Raw genomic sequence first — 24,036 nt, forward strand, 5'->3', positions numbered from 1 at the left:
ATCGCAGAGAGTAGCAACAAGCTATATATATCTACCGGGTTGACACCTGAATATCTGGATTCCAATAGGTCTTCAGCAATCCAGACTTGCTGTAAAAAGTGGGTGAGTGAGGTTTTACGCCGCTTTTGGCAATATTCCGGCAATATAACGGCGGGGGACACTAGAAATGGGCTTCACACGTTGTACCCATGTCGGGAATCGAACCTGGAACTTCGGCGTGACGAGCAAACGCTTTAACCACTAGGCTACCCGACCGCCCCGTAAAAAGAGGCGTGGAGGTCCCAATTGCGTGGATCGATGCTCATGGTATCAACCACTGGATTGTCTGGTCCAGACTCGATTATTTACAGACCGCCGTCAGATAGTTTGAATATTGCTGAATGCGGCGTTAAACAAACAAACAAACAAACAAACTACCGGGTTGGGGTCAGGTGGGCTAGCAGAATTACTGCCTGCCGTTGAATGGTTGCCGATGAAAATACTATGATGGTGTTATCTGTATGGCTGTAACGCAATATTTGGAAAACTTTGGAATAGGTAAATCAGCTCTGATATTTCCAAAGTTTTCCTGATCATGTTTTTTCCCGTGCACAGTTGGCCCAGCCGGGATAAGCACTGCATCTCGTTGTGCAGAGTTGCGTCCCTTAGTCGTGCCAGGAACATGCGATCGTCCGTTCGAATCCCTGACTATGTTTCAAGGTTTATCAGCACCACATCCGTGCTCGAGGGTTTCACCGAAGTGGTAACATATACAACTGGCGACAAATATATTTTTCGCGAACACCTGGTGTCATCACCATTTCATAGTGATTCACGTGCATATGTTTTGGTCCAAATAATACAATGGAGATTTTTTAAGATTATGAAACGTTTTTTTTGTCGATCTTACTAATATCTCTGAGATCTGCATTACTTCGGGCTTTTCCCGACATTAAACTATCGCGCCGTCATATACCACCTACGCACTCATACACTCGCAAAGGTTTAATGGTATGGCGTTTCAAATATTTTATTGACCAAAAAGAAAACTTCAAGCGAACGAAGTCAGTTACTGATAAAATCGGCTCTTGGCTATTGTATACAGACAAACGACAGCTCCGCGTGCCAACGAGTCTGTAACTGGAGATAAGGATAAAAAGAGTACCTCGTTGCCATCCCTAAAGCCTCGTGAATTACACTTAGCAGAAACTGATAACCAGATTATGTCATGGTTGAATTGCAGCTACATAGAAAATGTGGTTTCTGTAAATGTGCATAGCTTGCTGATCAATATTTCCTTGCTGCCGCACATACACCGCCCGTTGCCATTAGTAACAGTCAACAGAGTTCATCTGATTGAATACAGACGAATTACGCTACATCGAGCCCCTAAATAACGGCGTTATATACGGCTTCCAAATCCGAATGCTGGAAGATTACTTCCAAACTGACGCATCGAGTTTGATCACATGAATAACGAAACAATCCAGATATGAGAAAATGTCATACTAATGTCGAGAGTAGTTTTATATCACATTCACATTCAACTTGGTATTTTAATCGGAAAGCTTTTTAACAACACTGCAATTGCGTAGGTCGGTGCTTATAATATCAACCACTTGATTATCTGGCCCAGTCTCGATTATTCACAGACCGCCGTCATATAGATGAAATATTGTGGCGTTAAACAACAAAGAAATGGAACGAAATGATAGATAATACTATGCTCATTGTTATACATTGTTATATTACAGGGTTAATGTAGCGTACAAAATGTTTGAATTATATTACGTTGTATCTGTCAAGATTCGGTAGAAGTTTATAACATTGTGTTTTAACAATAATTAGTTGTCATGAATGTATTACCATCTAATGTAAGCAGCGGTGTGGAAGTTACTCTATTTTGATGCTTTTGGAGTCATAATCTGGAATCTTCTAGAAGTGTCTTTCTCATTTCACAATACATCAACACCAGCGGACGTGTGAAGATCATATTTTCACCCTGGATACCCAGCCTTGGCCTATATGGAAGCTTGGCCACTGTCGAGGCTGGGTGAATATTATCCCTGATTTTGTGCTATTGGCACTGTGATTGTATTTCATACTGCCATTGTAATTGTACTGCCACTCTGTTGTGCACTGCCATTTCTATTGCTTTGCAGTGATCTCATTGTATTGATTTGTAAACCTAGTTAAGTTAATAATACACTTGTTAGTTGTATAACATTTCTTTGATATTTGTTAGTTTCACACTGAATTCTTTTACGTAGTTTCTGGGTTAACTTATTGTTTTAATTTGGAAGTCGACACGTAACAGTGAGTGAGTTGGGTTTAACGCCGCTTTTAACAGTATTCCAGTTATATCACGGCGTGTCAACTTAATGTGGGAGGAAAGCCCGATGTGATGCAGGTCTCAGACGTTTACAAATTCGGTGAAACCCACGAGCACGGATATCAGCCATATCAGCGTCCAGCAGTTGTCGCATTGTGAGAAATAAATGCATAGCAACTATTTGAAGACCGCCTCCATGTTCTATTGGATAGATTTGTTTGATTGTTGTTTAACGCCGCATTCAGCAGTATTCCAGCTATATGACGGCCATAAATAATCGAGTCTGGACCAGACAATCCAGTGACATCATAAGCATCGATCCACGCAATTGGAACACGATGACATGCATCAACCAAGTCAGCGAGCCAGACCTACCGATCCCGTTAGTTGCCTCTTACGACAAGCCTAGTCGCCTTTTTACGGCAAACATTAGTTGCTGAAGACCTATTCTACCCCGGATCTTCACGGGTCTCAATAGGATAGAGCGTCTACCCCGAGAGCGGGAGAGTTGTGCTTCTATTCCCGACCGCGTCATACCAAAAGATGTGAAGAGGTGAAAGTTGTCACACTTTGGCTCTCGGCATTAAGGAGATAAACCAAGGACTTTTCGACTCGGAGTCGCAATTTACGTGCAATAATCTTGAACGCGACGTTGAACTTCACTTCCCCACATTGATCCAATTTTGGTACTTTGCGACAGCTGAAACTTTCATTTCGGTTTCATTTCGGACTGTCTACCGTGACAGAACATCCTGAAAGACATATCTCCCTAGAGTTAACAAAAGCGACAAACCCTTTCCATATTTCCAATCGAAATCTGACCGCCTCCGTGGTCTAGTGGTAGAGCGTCCGCCGGGAGAGCGGAAGGTCCGGGGTTCGATCCCCGACCGCGTCATACCAAAAGACGCTAAAAGATGGTACTTGTTGTTACCCTGTCTGGCGCTCGGCATGAAGGGGCTTAAACAAGGACTGGTCGGCTCGGGGTCAGTATACTGTGTCTGAGTTGGGTATTCATGTTAAACTGCGGCATGGTATCTCAGTCAGCTAGCACTATAAATCGGCATCAGTCCGGACTAGTACAAGCAGCCACACAAACACACACACATACATGCACGTCGCTATATAAGTGCAATAATCTTGGACGCGACGTTTAACCCAATTTCACCTCACCACCAATCGAAATCTCTGCTAAAAGCAGTGTCGATTGTACGATTCCGACTATATCATGTGCATGTGTCTATGAATAACTATCAAAAAGTGATGATACATGTGTTCGCGAAAAGGTGAGCGTATCCTGCTCCACCAGTGGCACTCGTCACAAACACATGCAAAGGCAAGTCAATCGTTCACCTGAAAAACCACGGGAACATGGTCCAAGTCAAAATAGGGAATTGCATCGGACATAATTTTTGTCACTGATACGTCAAATTTATAAATATCCTCCACATGTCTACCATAATACGTTTTCATTGACGCCTTGAATGTTGTAATCTTGATGCAACTTTTGAGCTAGATTTGCACGCAAGACAATTAAGAGGATTACTCACCATTTCGTTCCTATTCTTGTGAATAAATATAGCGACGACAGCACATCCAGCGACGATGAAGGCAATGATGAGCAGGACGACCACCCTGAGAGCCACGTTGTAGGGATAGAGGCAGGGGGTTGCGTCCACGCACGTGTCACATCCCCGGGGGCACGGAAGGCACTGGAAACGAGGGGCGATGTTGGATTCGTTGTTGAGGTCAATGAATGTTTCAATGTCATAGCCACTGTAGGCACGTGTCGTCGCCGAGGTGTTTGGAAAATAGTATCCATCTTCACAAGTGCATTCATAGGCTCCTCGTTGGAACCCTTCTCCAATCAGAGGCTCGCACTGACAACAAGAATCAAAACAAATATTTGAAAACTTATCATAAAATAATGGAAAATTAGATGTTAATGACCCGGATTATCCAAAATGGCCAGCTCATTTAACGGTCTCCCGAACGCTCTCTCCTGAACACACAATGTCATTCAGAAAGTGATTAAATGTAACAAATGTTATGTTCGGGATAATACGAGGGGTGTTCATTAAAGATTTCCCCTAAACCACTTAGGGTTATCATATTTGGTTGAAATTTCACATGTGTAATGATACATGTATCTATGGGTTATGTCTGAATTTGCAGCACCGAACTATTAATCTTAACACTTTTAGAGGTGTTATGATCGAGTAGGGTGTGACAGTGGAGCCAGTAGAATACCGAGCAGTGATTAGGTTTTTATATTTGAAAGGTCGCACACCAAAAGAAACTTTCGATGAAATGAAAGCAACTTATGGGGAAGATGCCCCATCATATGACGTTGTTAAACACTGGCATCGCCAGTTCAAGTGTGGTCGGACATTTGTGGAAACAGCTGCCATTCCTGGTCGCCCCCATTCAGCCATTGATGAGGACAATATCCGTCAAGTGGAGACTGCCATTTTGGCAGACCGACGTATAACTGTTCGCCAGTTAGCACAAGATGTCAGGATCAGTGTAGGGTCTGTGGAAAAAATCACCCATGACAATTTGAACATGCATAAGGTGTCTGCACGATGGATTCCCAGGTTGCTCACACCTTTCCAAAAGCAGGAACGAGTCAATTGCTCAAAGGATCTTCTGGACATGTGCCAAAACAACCAGGCAAATTCTTTTGACAGACTTATCACACAGGATGAGACATGGGTCCATCACAATGATCCTGAGACTAAAGTTCAGTCGATGCAATGGAAGCATGTGGAGTCACCACCCCCAAAGAAGGCACGTGTCCAACCCTCTGCAGGCAAGGTCATGCTCACGGTGTTTTGGGACCAGCACGGAGTAGTGATGATGGGTTTCTTGGCAAAGGGTACCACATTTACAGGAGCTTATTATGCTTCACTGCTGCGGAAATTGCGGGACGCGTGGCATGCTGACCAAGGATGTCCGTCTCCTGCAAGACAATGCTCCAGTACACAACTCTCATGTTGCCCAGACAGAAGCGCGGTCCTGTGGCTATGAAATCCTTTCACATCCTCCTTACTCTCCTGACCTTGCACCATCTGACTTCCACCTCTTTCCAACCATGAAGACATTTTTGAAGGGAAAACGTTTCACAGATGATGAAACACTGATTTCTGAAGTCAGGTCCTGGTTTGAGACGCAAAATGAGGGCTTTTACAAGCGAGGTCTCAATCGTTGCATAAAACGATGGGAGAAGTGTGTAACTCTTGGTGGTTCCTATGTGGAGAAAGACTAATACCTATGCCAAGTTTCATTCCACTAGGTCCATCGGAAGTGGGTCAGGGGAAATCTTTAATGAACACCCCTCGTATGTTCTTTGAAAAGTACAGATTCTCGTGTGCTTGCGATTGGGTGCCTCACTTTGGTAGTGTTGGTTCGAATGCCGGATGCGACTCAGCCCCCCAAATCAGTACTTTACAAAGAAAGTGTTATCTCAAATACAGTAAACTACGGTTATAACGAACACGCTTATAACGAACTGGCGGATATAACGAACTTACTTTTTGGTCCTGACTATTTGCTGTAGTTATGCTGTATATATGCTTATAACGAACTACGGTTATAACGAACTAAAATTAGCAGTCCCTTTAAGTTCGTTATAACCGTAGTTTACTGTATAACATTTGTTACATTTGACCACTTTCTTAATGACATTGTGTGTTCATAGCTTTCTTCTAACTGTTTCTATACTACTCAAAAGAAGTTAAGGACCACCTGATTCTTTCATATTACAAAAGTTAATCTCTCATGCCATGACAGATTAACATTACCAATATGAAAGAATCGGGTGATCCTTAACTTGTTTTGAGTAGTATATATACAAATTTCCATTACAGAGATATCCATACTACTAGTATACCAGGATTCGACATCAAATTGGTCCGACTTAGACAGCAATGTCGTAAATGTAGTGCCAACGTGGACACGAATATGGCATTATGTTACAGTCAATCTCGGATACTTGTATTCTTAAAGATGGTTAATCATAAAGCTTAAAATAAATTGCAAGAGAGTACACAAGAGAGTGAATGTTGTTTATCGCCGCTATCAACGATATTCAAGCTACACCATCACGACCTGTGAGTGAGTGAGTATGGTTTTATGCCGCTTTTAGCAATATTCCAGCTATATCACGGCTGGGGACACCAGAAATGGGCTTCACACATCGTACCCATGTCGGGAATCGAACCCGGGTCTTCGGCGTGACGATCGAACGCTCTAACCACTAAGCTACCCGACCGCCCCTCACGACCTGTGAATACTCTGAGGTTTGTTAGGCAGAAACTGAAGGCCATTTTATTCGCCGTAGGTACACACTTTCGAAAACGTTACTTAGGATCAGTTCTACTCCGATGGAGAGAGAAGACTAAATTTATTGGATCAGAAAAAATTATTGGATCAGACAGTGGTTGATATTGTGAGCAACGATCTATGAACGTCGATGACACGCAATCAACCAAATGGCAGAGCTTGACCATCTGGTCCATTTTGTCGCCTCGTACGACAGGCATTGGTGCTGGGAACATTCTAACCGACTCCCTGTCTGTACCTGTGTGGTAGGTTGGCAGTTGTGGGTTCCACGAAACACGTCCAGGGCTCCAGTCCTGTCATTAGCATGAACGTCGCACTGGTTGATGTCGATGTTGGTTAGTTCGATGTCAATTGTCGCCACGCCTCTGAAGAAGGATGAAGGGACGTTACAAACAGATGGTTATCAGACGTTGATTATTTACGTCATATCATGAAAATACATTATTTTATTATCTCAGCCGACTCTCCAAACTCTTGAATTTTATTGGTCAATGACGTTTTGATGAATGAGTACAACTGGGAAACCATTCATTTTGCCGATCTCTGTAACCGCTGCAATGCAAGCTCCTGGTAGCGGAATGGCGTAACGTCATGTGAGACTTAAGATGTACGTGATGCGCAGAGCCTAAAGATGTAACAAATATTGTCCGCCAATATGGCAACAAACACAAGCGTCACATCTCAGTCTCCGTTTGTTTTAAACATGTGGTAAAGGGTGGTTTCAGCTCGGGAGACACGGACATACAGGGTCGTCTGGACTTGGAGAACACGGACATACAGGGTCGTCTGGACTTGGGGAACACAGACATACAGGGTCGTCTGGACTTGGAGAACACGGACATACAGGGTCGTCTTGGCTCGGTGAACAGAGACATACAGGGTCGTCTGGACTTGGAGAACACGGACATACAGGGTCGTCTGGACTTGGGGAACACTGACATACAGGGTCGTCTTGGCTCGGTGAACACGGACATACAGGGTCGTCTGGACTTGGGGAACACGGACATACAGGGTCGTCTTGGCTCGGTGAACAGAGACATACAGGGTCGTCTGGACTTGGGGAACACGGACATACAGGGTCGTCTTGGCTCGGTGAACATAGACATACAGGGTCGTCTGGACTTGGGGAACACGGACATACAGGGTTGTCTTGGCTCGGTGAACAGAGACATACAGGGTCGTCTGGACTTGGGGAACACGGACATACAGGGTCGTCTGGACTTGGAGAACACGGACATACAGGGTCGTCTTGGCTCAGTGAACACAGACATACAGAGTCATCCCTGCTCGGGAAACACGAACACACGACAGCGTCATTGTATCCCCCCGTTTAGTGTTCGTACTCACTTGAAGACTGTGGCGTTGTTAGAATCTACTGCTAATATCGGCGCGGAATATGTAACCATCCAAATATTGCCACCACCACAATCATAATATGGGTATGTCCAGCGCCCGTCTTCATACCTGGCGATAGGTTGACGAATAGGCACATTTTTCCTGGAGGGGTCGGAGAAACTGGAAGTAAAATGGCAGCACTAGAAGAAATGACATATGATCAATAAACTGTGGATAATTGAACGGTTTGTGAATAATGGTTGAAGGATGGAAGTATGGATAAAAGATGGACGGAGAGAGATCATTTGGATGATGTTTGGTGAGTGAGTGAGTGAGTGAGTGAGTGAAGGGCAGACGTTTACCACTTCGGTGAAACCCACATGCAGTGGTTTGGTGCTGACAATGGAGAATAGATTGATGTTTAATAGATGGTTCAATGATGGAAAACGATGGATTGATATAGGATATGTGGTTGAATGATGAAAAACGATAGATTAATATATGAAAGATGGTTAAATAATAAAAAAAACCCGATGGATTGGTTTATAACAGAAGGTTGAATGATGAAAAACGATGGATAAATATATGATAGAAGGTTGAATTATGGAACACGATGGAACGATATATGAAAGATGGTTCAATGATGGAAAACGATGGATGGATATATGGTTGAATGAGTGAGTGAGCGAGTTTGGTTTTACGCTGCTTTTAGCAACAGTCCAGCAATATCACACCAGAAATAGGCTTAACACATTGCATCCATGTTGGGAATCGAACCCGAGTCTTCAGCGTGACGAGCGAACGCTTTAACCACTAGGCCATCCGACCGCCCCTTGATGGTTGAATGATTTAACGCGATGGATTGATATATGTCAAATGGCTGAATGATTTATTATAGAAGGTTGAATGATGGAGAACGATGGATTGATAAACGATAGATGGTTGAATGATGGAGAACGATGGATTGATATACGATAGATGGTTGAATAATGGAGAACGATGGATTATTATACGATATGTTTGAATGATGGAGAACGATGGATTGATATACAATAGATGGTTGAATGATGGAGAATGATGGATCGATATACGATAGATGATTCAATGATGGGAAGACAGGTGGATTGATATATGATAGATGATTGAATGATGGAGAACGATGGATCGATATACGATAGATGATTGAATGATGGGAAGACAGGTGGATTGATATATGATCGATGGTTGAATGATTGAGAATGATGGATCGATATACGATAGATTATTGAATGATGGGAAGACAGGTGGATAGATATACGATAGATGGTTGAATGATGGAGAACGATGGATTGATATACGATAGATGGATGAATGATGGAGAACGATGGATCGATATACGATAGATGGTTGAATGATGGGAAGACAGGTGGATTGATATACGATAGATGATTGAATGATGGAGAACGATGGATCGATATACGATAGATGATTGAATGATGAAGACAGGTGGATTGATATACGATAGATGGTTGAATTATTGAGAATGATGGATCGATATACGATAGATGATTGAATGATGGGAAGACAGGTGGATTGATATACGATAGATGATTGAATGATGGAGAACGATGGATTTATATACGATAGATGGTTGAATGATGGAGAACGATGGATCGATATACGATAGATGATTGAATGATGGGAAGACAGGTGGATTGATATATGATAGATGGTTGAATGATGGAGAACGATGGATTGATATACGATAGATGATTGAATGATGACGATTGAAGTATGGTAACATGAACGACTGCAGGAATAATCTGGAAGGATACATGATGTATAATGGGGGGAATAACCTGAAATACATGAAAATGCTAGGTCAATGATTGAGGAATAAACACTGGTTTGAGGAAGATCGACGAAGAAAGAAGAGCTGTATCATCTATCTTTTAATCAACCACTAGCAAAACAATTTATCACTTTTCATTTTGTTCATCCATCATCCGGCCTTCCAACATCCACCCACCCATCATCCATCCACCCATTCTCCATCATCCATCCACCCACCCACCCACCCATCCATTCTCCACCATCCATCCACCCATTCTCCACCATCCATCCACCCATCATCAATCCACCCATTCTCCATCATCCATCCACCCACCCATCCATCCATCCATTCTCCACCATCCATCCACCCATTTTCCACCATCCATCCACCCATCATCCATCCATCCCATTCTCCACCATCCATCCGACCATCATCCATCCACCCATTCTCCACCATCCATCCATCCATCAACCCAACCATCCATCCATCCATTCTCCACCATCCATCATCCATCCACCCACCCATCATCCATCAATTCTCCATCATCCATCCATTATCCATCATCCATCCATTCACCCATCAACCCATCTAGCCACCAATCGTTTCATCCATCCATCCATGTCCTGTGAACTAAATACACGCAGGCACATTACCTATTGATGAGCAAAGGAAGGACCATAGAATGTATGAATATTACACTGTACCATTTGGCCAATACGTAAATGGAATATTCTCCGTGTGAGCCATAGTAGTGGTATCTGGTAATTTCGCTAGGATTTGTAGAAGGAATACAACCACTTCTATGATCGAACGTACTTAAACCCATGTGTACGTAAATGGCCCACCTGCAGTGTGGGGCAGGACGTCCACCTGCTATTAGTGGCTAATTGGTCAACGTTGTTTTTTACAGATCTTCTTCAGTTTATCCTTGAATGTTTATGTTAAAGAACAAATACATCAGCGTCTGTCTGGGGAACAGTGACCGCTAATGGACTAGAGAAATGGCTTCTTTCATCTCGCCGAGGACTTTTTCAGTACTGAGTTGAGTACTGAATCTCGTGTTTTCATGACTTTTGTCTAATTGCAGCACGAAGCTTTCGGGGATCCATATTTAAGTCAACGCGGATGAAGCTCGCTGTGGGGGTATCGACTTGCATCTCGGGTATGGGGTCGGTTGAGATAGTAGATTTTTAATATAGATTTTGGCTACACAGCGTTTATAAAGATTGTACCTTGGGAAAGTGAGCGGTTTCTGTAAAACGAAGTGTAGGCTAATTGTTTCTAAAAGTCCAAAGGTTATAGAAAAACCAAGCATCACTCACTCACTAACCCATCCTCCCCACCCACCCCCCCCCTCACTCACTCACTCATTCACTCACACTCAAATCACTCTAATCACCCACTCACTCACTCACCCACACACTCACTCACTCACTCACTCACTCAAATCACCCGCACACTCAAATCACTCACTCACAGACTCACTCACTCACTCACCGACCGCAATGACCTACTTGAATGTGACGGTGTCGATTTGGACGGAAGCGTTGGAGAAATCTCTAACTCCGACCCCGTGGTACCATTCCGTGCTGTTGGTGAGGTAGTTGTATTTGACGGCGATGTCGAAGGCAACGACAGAGTCCTGTTTTTTGTGAGCATATGGACAGTAGCGAGCATAGTTATCGTAAAGCCCCGGCTCAAGTGCAATGGCGGAGCCGAAGATGAGCGTGTCGCCGTGGACGTTGTTGCGTACAAAGGAGTAGAACATGGCGTCATCGAAGCGGTTCAGTGTATTATCATCCATCACAAGGACCTGCAAACAAATCAATGATTATATTTTTACTGCAAGCATCCTTAAATTAATTACAGATGGGTTTACAAAACGTTCATCTGCACGAGAGACTTAGTACCTGCATCAATCGGACTTTCCTCCAACATTAGGGGCGGTCGGGTAGCCTAGTGGTTAAAGCGTTCGCTCGTCACGCCGAAGACACGGGTTCGAATCCCGACATGGGTACAATGTGTGAAGCCCATTTCTGGTGTCCCCCGCCGTGATATTGCTGGAATATTGCTAAAAGCGGCGTAAAACCAAACTCACTCACTCACTCACTCACTCCTCCAACATTAAGCTCACAGGCCGTGATATAGCATCTTCCCGAGGCAAGGGAGTTAACCGACTGTAAAGTCCTGTTTCCATCCTTGCCCAAAACCAGCTCGGAATTTCTGGGTTCTATCGTAGCGCCACCAGTGGCGATAACGAGTTATGTCCCTACTATGTCCCTCCTATTGACCAATCAGATTCCACCTCTGATAACACTTGCATTTGCTTCAAACAAATTGGCGACGCCGTGTGAAGACGATATGATTTATAATCAAGATGTATGTTGTAATAAAATGGGTCTTACTTCGCGAAGTGCATCAAATCACATAAGCACCTTGATTAAAAACATGAAAAGATTTGGAAAATATCTGTTGACGCTAAGTTGACGGTACACATGCTTTGAAAATCCTACAATCGTCCGACACCTGCACATCGGTTTACGATCCGGATGTTGATTTCGTTACGCGATTTGGTTGGACTATGCATATACCCTTGGCTTCTGTGCATAGGCTCTGGGCTTCTATGTATATCTCTTGGCTTCTATGCATATACTCTTGACTTCTATGCATATACTCTTAGCTTCTATGCATATATTCTTGGCTTCTATGCATATACTCTTGGCTTCTATACATATACTCTTAGCTTCTATGCATATACTCTTGGCTTCTATGCATAAACTCTTGGCTTCTATGCATATACTCTTGGCTTCTATCACGTGCCATATTGTTAAGTGTAAAAGATCAACATGATAAAAACAATAAGGAAACATTCCCACTTATGGACAATTCAAAGAGTAATGGCGGCAGTGGTCAAAAACACTTTTGGCGATAGAAGTAACGAGTAACAGTTTTAAACAACAAACTTTCTAAGAAAATAAAGTATATGATAAAAAATGTGACCTTCTTGGCTTCTATGCATATACTCTAAGCTTCTAAGCATATACTCTTGGCTTCTCAACCTTCCGTGTGAAATCAATAAGTTTTCCTGTTTGGGGATGCCATGTTTATAGATAGAGTGTGAATAAAGGAATGAACAACAATATAAAAATCATAAAATATAATGCTCCTTGGAGTCGAAAAGTGCCTCTTTTTTACCTTGCTCAAGTAATTGGCTGTCCTTATAGCGGGGTCGGTGTAGGTGATCCAGGCAGTGTGGTTAAACGCGAGTGTGAGCGTCTCCTCCGTCCCACCCCCACACATGCTGGACTCCACCCTGCTGACGTACTCTAGGGCCTGCTTCGCCTCTCGGAGTCGGTCTGGGGGGAAAGACATATATACCCTCTTCATATACGTGGTCACAATGTGGAGCAATATATACCCTCGCCATATACGTTGTTACAATGTTGAGAAATATTTAACCTGGTCATATACGTGGTCATATTGTGGAAAAATATATACCTCGTCATATACGTGATCACAATGTGGAGAAACTAGCTTAAATTTCATAATATTATAATTTTACTTTCCATCTTTTTTTCATATCTGTTACAAAGCTTTCTCCAACATTTAGATGTGGTGATGATTTCCACAGTACATATCACAACAGAGGTGTATTTCTCAACCTTGAAGGGATGTATTATAGCATACACTGGCGTACCGCCGTGTTGTCAAACATATTATTGATGCCGTGATTTAATCTCAAGCAGTAGTTTGTATTCCCATTTTGGGTCTCAAGACTGGCGTTTCCCATGCTATAATGGCATACTGAATAGAGATGCCATTCTCCAGAAGCGAAACCAGGCAACATCGGCCCCGTACAACTATAGAATAGCATAAATAATAGCGACAAAACCCTTTCGTTTCTTATGAGAAATCTCTGTTTAAAGCAAAGTCGAATGGTCGATTGTTCGATTCCGACTATATCATGAGCATGTGTTTATGGATCCCTATCAAATAGTGATGATGCCACGAAAAGATGAGCGTAACCTGCCCAAGCAGTGGCGACATCATAAACACGTGCAAAGGCAGGTCAAGTGTTCACCTGGGAAGAAAAAAACACGGAAATGTATGGCTCAAGTCAAAATGGAGAATTGCGTCGGACATTTTTGTCACTGATGCGTCAACATCGTAGATACATGATTCAGCAGAGTTTTAACTATAGTAATCAGTTGTGTAGTTATTTTGGGGGGGTTAAAATTGGTTAAGGTTTTGTTTCTAGTTAGTCATTTTATATTTGCGATGGCAAGCAACGGAGGACACGCAACTATATTTCTCAGCTCAGGTGAGCTAAATTGGTTTCTCCCTCGACGTTATCCTACATTTTGTCTGTTTGAAGTCACTGAAGATCAATATTTAGCTTTGATGTCGCGATGATTGTAATAACACCATCATACCACACTGCGTTTACTTGTGGTGAATTAATTTTCAGTGATATGTTCCTACACACTGCAATCAACATGTATCTTCTTTAAACTGAATGTCCCGGTGTTCATGACACGAACTCAATACGGTGATTGTGCATTGTAGCTTGTGAGGTGAGGTGAAACGTTAAGAGTTCAACGTCGCGTCAAAGATTATTGATGTAGCGACGTACATGCACGCGCGTGTGTGTGTGTGGCTGCTTGTACTAGTCTGGACTGATGCCGATTTATAGTGCTAGCTCACTGAGATACCATGCCACAGTTTAACATGAATACCCCACTCAGACACAGTATACGGACTCCGAGCCGACCAGTCCTTGTTTTAGCCCCTTAATGCCAAGCGCCAGACAGGGTAACAACAAGAACCATCTTTTAACGTCTTTTGGCGGACGCTCTACCGCTGGACCACGGGGAAGGTCCATTGTAGTTTGTTATGGCAGTGATGGGTTAGTTTGCAAATAAAAAGGTTTGCTTTTAGCAATATTCCAGCAATATCACGGCGGGGGACACCAGAAATGGGCTGATTGTTGAGTAGATGATTGAGCGTGGTGTGTTAACATGAATATTGTCTTACCGTACCGCGTTGTTATTTGCGCTCCTTTGTATGGAAACTACCTTGAAATAGTACTATAGACAGTTCATCCATCTTATTCCTATTTTGTATGGGAATAGATATCGTTCAAACAGAGTGGAATAAGAGTTGGTGAGAATCGTGTGGATCATTTTAACCATGTTGCTTAATATATTTTAACGTTGCTTCTATGATTGTGTGGCGTCCCCCGCTGTGATATTGCTGGAATATTGCTAAAGGCGGCGTGTAACCATACTCACTCATTCCATGATTTTGTTTATACTCAACGATTCAACTCCCTGAAAACACGTGACATTACGTTCTGATTGATAGGGGGCACGGGTGGCCCAGTCGTCTAAGGCGCCGCGATTCGCTGTGCAGAGTTGCGTTCTTTGGGCACGCCAGAAACCTATGATTATGGGTTCGAATCCCGGTTCGCCCCGATTACATTTCTAGGTTTGTCAGCACCACACCCGTGCTCGTGAGTTTCACCGAAGTGGTAAACGTCTGAGACCTGCATCACTTCGGGCTTTCCTCCCACAGTAAGCTGACACGCCGTGATATAACTGGAATACGGTTAAAAGCGGCGTTAAACCCAACTCTTTCACTCTGATTGACAAGCGTTTTGTTTCCGCTTATTATTCTACAGTCCAAGTCAACAATGAGGCAACTAAAAGCAAATAACCGGCTGTAGTTTTCACCTATGTAAACAGTTGGCCTTACACTGACGATATCAAAAGATGTCACATTTGTATGATTCCCCCTGTACCCACATATTAAATCCATTGTACTGACTATAAGATCACGTGGAGTTGAAGGTGCGGAAATTTACAAAGGAAATCCAATAACAAAACAAAGTGTCAGTTCGAATGATTCCACCTGGTTTAAATCTGTCCAACCACAAACGACAGTACAAGTAAGCTGTTGAGTATAATTTAGGAAGAGACACTAGTTTAAAGGATGCATTTGGATGGTGAGTGTAGGGTGAGTTGGGGGTGTATTTGAGATGTGGGTTGGTGAGGGTATATGGGATGTGGGTTGGTGAGGGTATATGGGATGTGGGTGGGTGAGGGTATATGGGATGTGGGTGGGTTAGGGTATATAAGATGTGGGTGAGGATATTTTGTGTGTGTGTGTGTGTGTGTGTGTGTGTGTGGAGGGGGGAGGGGTGTGTGAATAAGGTCGAGGGTAGTTTGGATGTGGTGAAGGCATATGGGATGTGGGTAAGGGTATATTGAATGTGGGTGAGAGTGTATTGAATGTAGGTGAGCTATTTTGGATATGGGTGAGGGTATATTGGATGTGGGTGGAGGTATATTGAATGTGGGTGAGGTATATGGGATGTGGGTGGAGGTATATTGAATGTGGGTGAGGTATATGGGATGTGGGTGGAGGTATATTGAATGTGGGTGAGGGTATATTGAATGTGGGTGGAGGTATATTGAATGTGGGTGAGGGTATATAGGATTTGGGTGGGTGGGGGTATATGGGATGGGGGTGGGTAGGGGTATATTGAATGTGGGTGAGGGTATTTGTGATGTGGGTGGGGTTATATGGGATGTGGGTGGGTGGGGGTATATTGAATGTGGGTGGGGGTATATTGAATGTGGGTGGAGGTATATTGAATGTGGGTGAGGGTATATAGGATTTGGGTGGATGGGGGTATATGGGATGTGGGTGGGTAGGGGTATATTGAATGTGGGTGAGGGTATTTGTGATGTGGGTGGGGTTATATTGAATGTGGGTGAGGGTATATTGAATGTGGGTGGGGTTATATTGAATGTGGGTGAGGGTATATTGAATGTGGGTGGGGTTATATTGAATGTGGGTGAGGGTATATTGAATGTGGGTGGGGTTATATTGAATGTGGGTGGGGTTATATTGAATGTGGGTGAGGGTATATTGAATGTGGGTGAGGGTATATAGGATGTGGGTGAGGGTATATTGAATGTGGGTGGGGTTATATTGAATGTGGGTGAGGGTATATTGAATGTGGGTGAGGGTATATAGGATGTGGGTGGGGTATATGGGATGTCGGTGGGCTATATGGGATGTGGGTGGGTGGGGGTATATTGAATGTGGGTGAGGGTATTTGGGATGTGGGTGGGGGTATATGGGATGTGGCCGGGTGAGGGTATATAGGGGTGTGGATGAGGGTATATGAAATGTGGATGAGGGTTTTTGAATGTGAGTGAGGGCGTTTGTGATGTGGGTGAGGGTATATGAGGTAGTGGATGAGGGTATATGAAATGTGGATGAGGGTTTTTGAATGTGAGTGAGGGTGTTTGTAATGTGGGTGAGGGTATATCGGGTAGTGGATGAGGGTATATGAACTGTGGATGAGGGTTTTTGAATGTGAGTGAGGGTGTTTGTGATGTGGGTGAGGGTATATGGGATATGGATGAGGGTATATTTAATGTGGATGAGGGTGTTTTTAATGTGGGTGAGGGTAGATTGAATATGGGTGAGGGTATATTGGATGTGGGCGTAGAATATTTGGATGGATGTTGGATGTATTAGGTTGGTAATATCTGCAAAGAGGGTTCTAAATAACGACATTAATGAATGGCGTAATTTCAATATGAATATTATATTCTGGCAACGAAACCTCGTTTTGCAGACATGAAATACGGGTAGTTCAACGGAAAAGCTCCCATTGTCCTGTTAGAGTAATAGCTTCGCCATTAAAATTAACTGACAGGCTTACACCAATTACATGAGACAAAAGGACGTGTGCGGGCATTCGTCACCACTCGCCCATTTCCGTAACTGGGTTCGAATCCCGGTTCACCCCCATTATGTTTCTAGGTTTGTCAGCACCATAACCGTGCTCGTGGGTTTCACCGAAGTGGTTAACATCTGAGACCTGCATCACTTCGGGTTTTCCTCCCACAGACACGCCGTGATATAACTGTAATACTGTTAAAAGCGGCGTAAAGCCAAACTCACTCACTCACTCCTTTTCGTAACCTGTAAGACTCGTTCCCCCTATCGATGAATGTTTTGTGCAAAAATACGACAAACCAATCAGAATGCGCGTATGTCTTCAAGTACTTCGGTCAAAGAATCCCTCAGGAATAATTTTTGACTTTACATATGTCTTGCATTTATAAATATACTCAAGATACAGTAAGTGTGTTCAATCATACAGTATATTGTAAGTCCCGATGTGTTTTCGAAAGCATCTGGAATATATATGATATGTGGGGGAAATATACGAGAATCAGTACGCAACGTGTTGACAATACTTTTAGCTATGCCCGTCTGCGCTTCGGCTGAACCGAGTCGAAAAAATGGCCACGAGAGGGGCACGAGTCGCTGTCCGGCTTGTCCCGGAATAACACGAGTGGTCACGAATGGCCGGCTGCCCTTCTCACAGGAGAACACTGGTATGTTTCCCTTTACCCGTCATAAACGTACAATGGACTCAAAACTATTAATAGTTATTTTGAACCACCGACACATCCATGTCTACACATTATCAAATAAGTCCAGCTTGTGTAACGTGGAGAAAATGACCTTCCTACGGGAAGCCTGCAAACTGATATAAAATCAATTAACCTTATTATCTACAATGACGGGGTATCGCGGCAGTTCTATGTGGACTGACAGTAGGTTGTTTTTGTTTTGTTTGTTTGTTGTTTAACGCCGCACTCAGCAACATTCCAGCTATATGACGACGGTCTGTAAATAATCGAGTCTGGACCAGACAACCAAGTGATTGACATCATGAGCATCGACCCACGCAATTGGGATACGGTGACATGCATCAACCAGGTCAACGAGCCTGACCACCCGATCCCGTTAGTCGCCTCTTATGACAAGCATAGTCGCCTTTTACGGCAAGCACGGGTTACTGAAGACCTATTCTACCCCGGGTCTTCACGATCTCTGAGGGTTGGGGAATCCACGAAGCCAAATAGGTTATCTCCCTTTTGAAGACTATGAATTTGAAATCGAAAAAGATCAGATGTCGTTGTGTTGCTATGTAACAAAATGCTGATCAAAACAGTTCACCTTCATACACACAAACATTAGAAACGGTTTTGCAATACAAGGTATTTCCAAGAAGCATGTGGATGCTTTAGTGGTACCATTCATCCTAGAGCTCAAATAACGCAGTGGTTTCACAAGCATTAAACATGATAAAGGGTAAATTAAGTTTGAAGGTCAAAATGAGCTCAAGGATAAAATATATGTACAGATGTGACAAATTGTACAAGGGCTTTTAATGATTAGAAAAAAATCTCTAGCGGATATTGGAAAATCGTTGTCCCATTGAAACAATCATATCCTGATTTGTGGCCTGGGGTGAGTGAGTGAGTGAGTATGGTTTTACGCCGCTTTTAGCAATATTCCAGCAATATTACGGCGGGGGACACCAGAAACGGGCTTCACACTTTGTACCCATGTCGGGAATCGAACCCGGGTCTTCGGCGTGACGAGCGAACGCTTTAACCACTAGGCTACCCGACCGCCCCTGTAGCCTGGAGAATGTTCCCCCACTCTGCCGGCAGTGCTTGTGCCAAGTGTCGAAGGTTTTGTAGTTAATGCTGACGTGTTCGAAGTCGTTGATCCAGTGCATCACATTAATGTCCGATTGGGTTTAAACCTAGAGACCCGGAGGGCCTTGACAGGATCCGGATGTTGTGATTCCTAAAAAAAGGTTGTTGCCAGTCTTGCCGTTTGAGATCCTGCCTTGTCTTCTTGGAAAGTGACGTTCTTTTTTTGCATAATGAGACGGACGTGTGGGCAAAAAATCTCATCCATGCAATGCTGTGCTGTTAAATTCCCCAGAAACTTGCGTTAAGTCTGTTCTACCAGTGTGGGAGATGGCTGCCCACATCCTCACATCCTCGCGCTTGCTCCGACGTTCATACAGTGTTTGGCCCTCACTCTATGAAGGATCATACTCCAATCAGCTCACACAAAGTGAAAGTCAATTCTTATATTTTTTTATCACAATTTCTTACCTCAAATGATGTAGGCAAAGATCTAAACACAAGTTTATTTAGAACGTGTGACTTCATGTTTACACTGACAGCCACAAAACAACCAGCTATATCGCGGAGTAAAATAGTTCCTCAAAAAGAGAGGTGACATGGGCGTATGGATGCACAACTTGCTCTTCAGAAACATCTTACGCAGCACATGTGTTCAAATCATATCCTCATTAGATGAGAAAGGTATGTAAAGAACTCCTCATTAAGTCAGTCACAATGACAGCGCGTCGTAATATATTTACATCAAGTACAAGACGTCAAAATGGCCGACACGATAAACGTGACGGGAGGATTTCCGAAGTTCTTAATGAACATGTGGCGGTTACATGTGTTAGTCATCATTGATCAACTGGCCTATCATTGAAAGGTGAATAAAGATGCGTCAAACAGACACTAAGGTAAATTCATAGATTGCTGGAGACGGTCATTGTCAGCCTAGGCACTGATTGAGTCGATACTACGATAGTTTAGATGTGCATTTCTTCGTTTGTTCATTTGGATAGGCCGCAGCGGGGTTATTCGTGAACAATCATGCAGTCACGCTCTCTGACATTTCTCAATGTATACTGAAACGCTGAGACCAAAAATTAAGGTTATACATGATCAGAAAGAACGCTTATGTATGTTTTCGTGCTAGGGAATTCCCAGGGGTTTCCCCTGGAATGTGGAAGAAGTCCGTCAGATTTTATGTCATTTCAAGAACACGATCTCGTGAAAAACGGATGAACGTCAAATTGTGTCGTTCATACACTTATGAACGTCAATTTCGCGATCATGTGACCGACCTCTCGTCCAATGGAAAAGCCGTATATCGTGTAAACGTCAAATTAAAAAATTATTCTGACATAAATACTGACATAAATACTGAAAACCTAAACATCGTTTTTATTCTTCATATATATTTAAAAGGGTTTTGGCTATGTTGAAAGAATGAAACTCTTATATACATTATGTATGTACGCACTATTTTACGAAATGTATTATTGTGCTACTGGCGTAGATTAATTCATTTGCACCCAAAATGTATTCTATGCTTGTTACACTATGTTTAAATCACATGATGATCACGATAGTATGATTTGGGTTTCTCGTTTTCGCTATGTTGTTTTAAGCCGGCATGGCCTATGTTTAGCATGCCAGGGATTTTCGGGATATGAAACTGTTTGTTTGTTTGTTTGTTTGTTTGTTTGTTTAAACAACGATGTATAGATATGGAAATGCAAAATTGGTAATATTATCAGAAAATTGGTAATTCATAATTTTTGGCTGATTACGTCGTTGCTCCGGAAATGTACCTTTCATCACCTTAGATAGGAAACGATTTGGCATATATTCTAACCCAAAGTCGTATACTTCCCCATAATCAAAAAGTACAAAAAAATGCGTTATAGCAAAGTTGATGTAGACCAAAATATATCACATTGTCAAAACTGTGATTATATGGTCATGGAAGATGGGTACCATTCTTCTGGTTTGCCCTCATTATACAGAAAGTAGAAATAGGTTTATACCGAATTATTACAACCATCCTACTCGAAAACTAAATTGATGTCTCCAACAAAAAAGAAACATTGCCTCGTACATACAAGGAACTTATATAAGCGAAAATATGTACTTTATGAAAGTTATCCACGTACTGTAAACATTGTGTATATTAATTGCAATCTTGGCCATGATGCTTCCAGTTCTGTAACAATAGAGTAGGACACGTCTCATTGGTCCAGTTGTTACAGAGAGCACAGTCTGAAACCAGAAAAGTGGACGGACGGGCGACGGAAAACGGACAATAGCCTGGCTGTCTACAATTTAGTTCCTGTTTTAAGTTGGTTGTTGGTTGGTTTGTTGTTTAACGCCGCACTCAGCGATATTCAAGCTATATGACGGCGGTCTGTAAATAATCGAGTCTGGACCAGACAATCCAGTGATTAATATCATTAGCATCAGTCCACGCAATTGGGATCGATGACATGCATCAACCAAGTCAGCGAGCCTGACCACCCGATCCGGTGTGTCACCTTTTACGGCAAGCATGGGTTGCTGAAGACCAATTCTACCCCAGAATCTTCACGGGTCTCCTGTTTTAAGCCCTTTCAGACTTGACGTGGAATTTTGAGACAGATATGACTGAGGGTCGTTAGTCATTGAAGATGTTTGTACTAAAAAACGCTTTGGAATAATAAATATCTGTGTGCACCATTTTGTAAACTAAAACTCTCGCTCGAACACAACATGTATATGTTTATATTAAACTTTCTTGCACAAGGTTCAACAGCTAGTGGAGACAGCAGGCGAAGCCACGGTCACTATAAACCAATGCGCGGGAAGACTTACGGACAGAGGTGGGACTGACACGACTCCCAGACAGAGAGAGGGACTGACTCCCAGACAGAGAGAAGGACTGACTCCCAGAGAGAGAGAGGGACTAACTCCCACAGAGAGAGAAGGACTGACCCCCAGACAGAGAGAGGGACTGACTCCCAGACAGAGAGAAGGACTGACTCCCAGACAGAGAGAGGGACTGACTCCCAGACAGAGAGAAGGACTGACTCCCAGACAGAGAGATGGACTGACTCCCAGACAGAGAGAGGGACTGACTCCCAGACAGAGAGAAGGACTGACTCCCAGACAGAGAGAAGGACTGACTCCCAGACAGAGAGATGGACTGACTCCCAGACAGAGAGAGGGACTGACTCCCAGACAGAGAGAAGGACTGACTCCCAGACAGAGAGAAGGAACGACTCCCAGATAGAGAGAGGGGGTACTGAGGCACCGCTCACTGGTCGATCTCATCAAGAACATTGCTTTAAACATTGACTGTAAACTAGATGGGGTCATCGACGAAGATTGTATCGATTGTGTTGAGACCCCACTTTGATTCCGCTCCAACCTCGATGGTTGATGGGTAAATAAACTAATGGTGAAGACCACCGGTGGCTGGCTCTTTTGTGAGCCATGGTGCTACATGTGACGCACAAGAAGCCAAACGAGAGAGAGCCCCCAAACTGGAAAGCAAATATGCATATGGTCTTGACCTTATAATGAGCGCTAAACTGGTCACTCCATTTGTTGGTCAATCTGCCTGTGTAGTCTGCCTTAGTAAAGTTCAAATTCTGGTACTTTTTTGGGTTGAGTCCCAACTTACACTTGTCAGAGGGGTATACAAAATACGTGATCTAGACTACCAGTTGTCGGACTTTAATTTTATGTAAGCCTTTCTCGGTGGCTGAGTGGGTTAGATCGCTGACTTTGTGTGCTGGCGATAAGGTTCCTCAGTCAGATAGTGGGGGTTCGAATCCCGGACGGGATTGACTCTCCCTAGTTGTATGGTGTGCGTCCCTTAAATGTTAGATGTCGAAGACGTTTACCAGTTTGAACCCAGGAGGACGGATATGCATAAGGTGCTGACAAGTCAAGGATCACAATAGGGCTGGATCTAGAACACTTACACCAACGACCATCGTTTCCATAGCTACGGGGCACAACCATCAATCTGGACCCGACCCCGTCCTTGGTATTAAGAACTTTACTTTACTTTATTTCGGTACTTGTAGGTCACGAGCCTTTTTGTACAAACGAAATATAAGGTGCAAACAGTATAAGACATAATGCACATTTCTTGGTTTTTTAACAAAAGCAGTTTTAACATAATTGCACATTATACATGTTGGAGTATTTGCGTTCTTACAACATTGGCATAAAACAAGTACTTTGCTGTATTCATATTAATGATAGGGTCTTGCGATCACAGGAGTGTATTAAACTTCAGAATATTTGGAAAGATATAAAATTTAGATTTTATGTAACTTTGCCTAAGATGGCATAAGCTGGACAAATTAACAAAAAGTGATATTCCTTTTCGATTTGGTTTAAGTTACAAACTTTACATTTTCTAAATTCACGAGGAATATTATAATGTCGTCTACGTTCAATTTCTAAATTGTGAGAACGAAAAACGAGTCAATGTGGTTCTGAATTTATTTGCTGTAATACTACTCAAATAGTTCTCACATAAATTGATGTTTTAAACTGTGCATGATAAGCCATTTTTATAGCTTATCAGTATTAAGAACATACAAACACGCTGATCCGTATCATGTTAGCGGCTGTTTCAATACGGCTATACATGCGTGTAAACCCCATATACAATGACCGAAGACAAAAGAAGATTGTGCTGTGAAACGTTCCCGTGTAATTGTATTAAT

At 43.0% G+C, this 24,036-nt stretch overlaps 1 protein-coding gene across 1 annotated transcript in view; it reads right to left on the bottom strand.

Moving 5' to 3' along the window:
* LOC139442507 (probable G-protein coupled receptor CG31760) overlaps positions 1 to 24,036 on the bottom strand; it is a 74,663-nt gene that overhangs the window by 31,073 nt on the left and 19,554 nt on the right. The window contains exons 3-7 of the mRNA XM_071223322.1: positions 12,996 to 13,156; positions 11,315 to 11,613; positions 8,000 to 8,167; positions 6,891 to 7,017; positions 3,859 to 4,188 (exon numbers count right to left, since the gene is read on the bottom strand). Of these exons, the coding sequence (XP_071079423.1) occupies positions 3,859 to 4,188; positions 6,891 to 7,017; positions 8,000 to 8,167; positions 11,315 to 11,613; positions 12,996 to 13,156 (1,085 nt within the window). The remainder of the gene's footprint in view (positions 1 to 3,858; positions 4,189 to 6,890; positions 7,018 to 7,999; positions 8,168 to 11,314; positions 11,614 to 12,995; positions 13,157 to 24,036) is intronic.

This window comes from Haliotis cracherodii, unplaced genomic scaffold, assembly GCF_022045235.1.
Source record: "Haliotis cracherodii isolate W230 unplaced genomic scaffold, xgHalCrac1.p SCAF_5, whole genome shotgun sequence".
NCBI lineage: Eukaryota > Metazoa > Mollusca > Gastropoda > Lepetellida > Haliotidae > Haliotis > Haliotis cracherodii.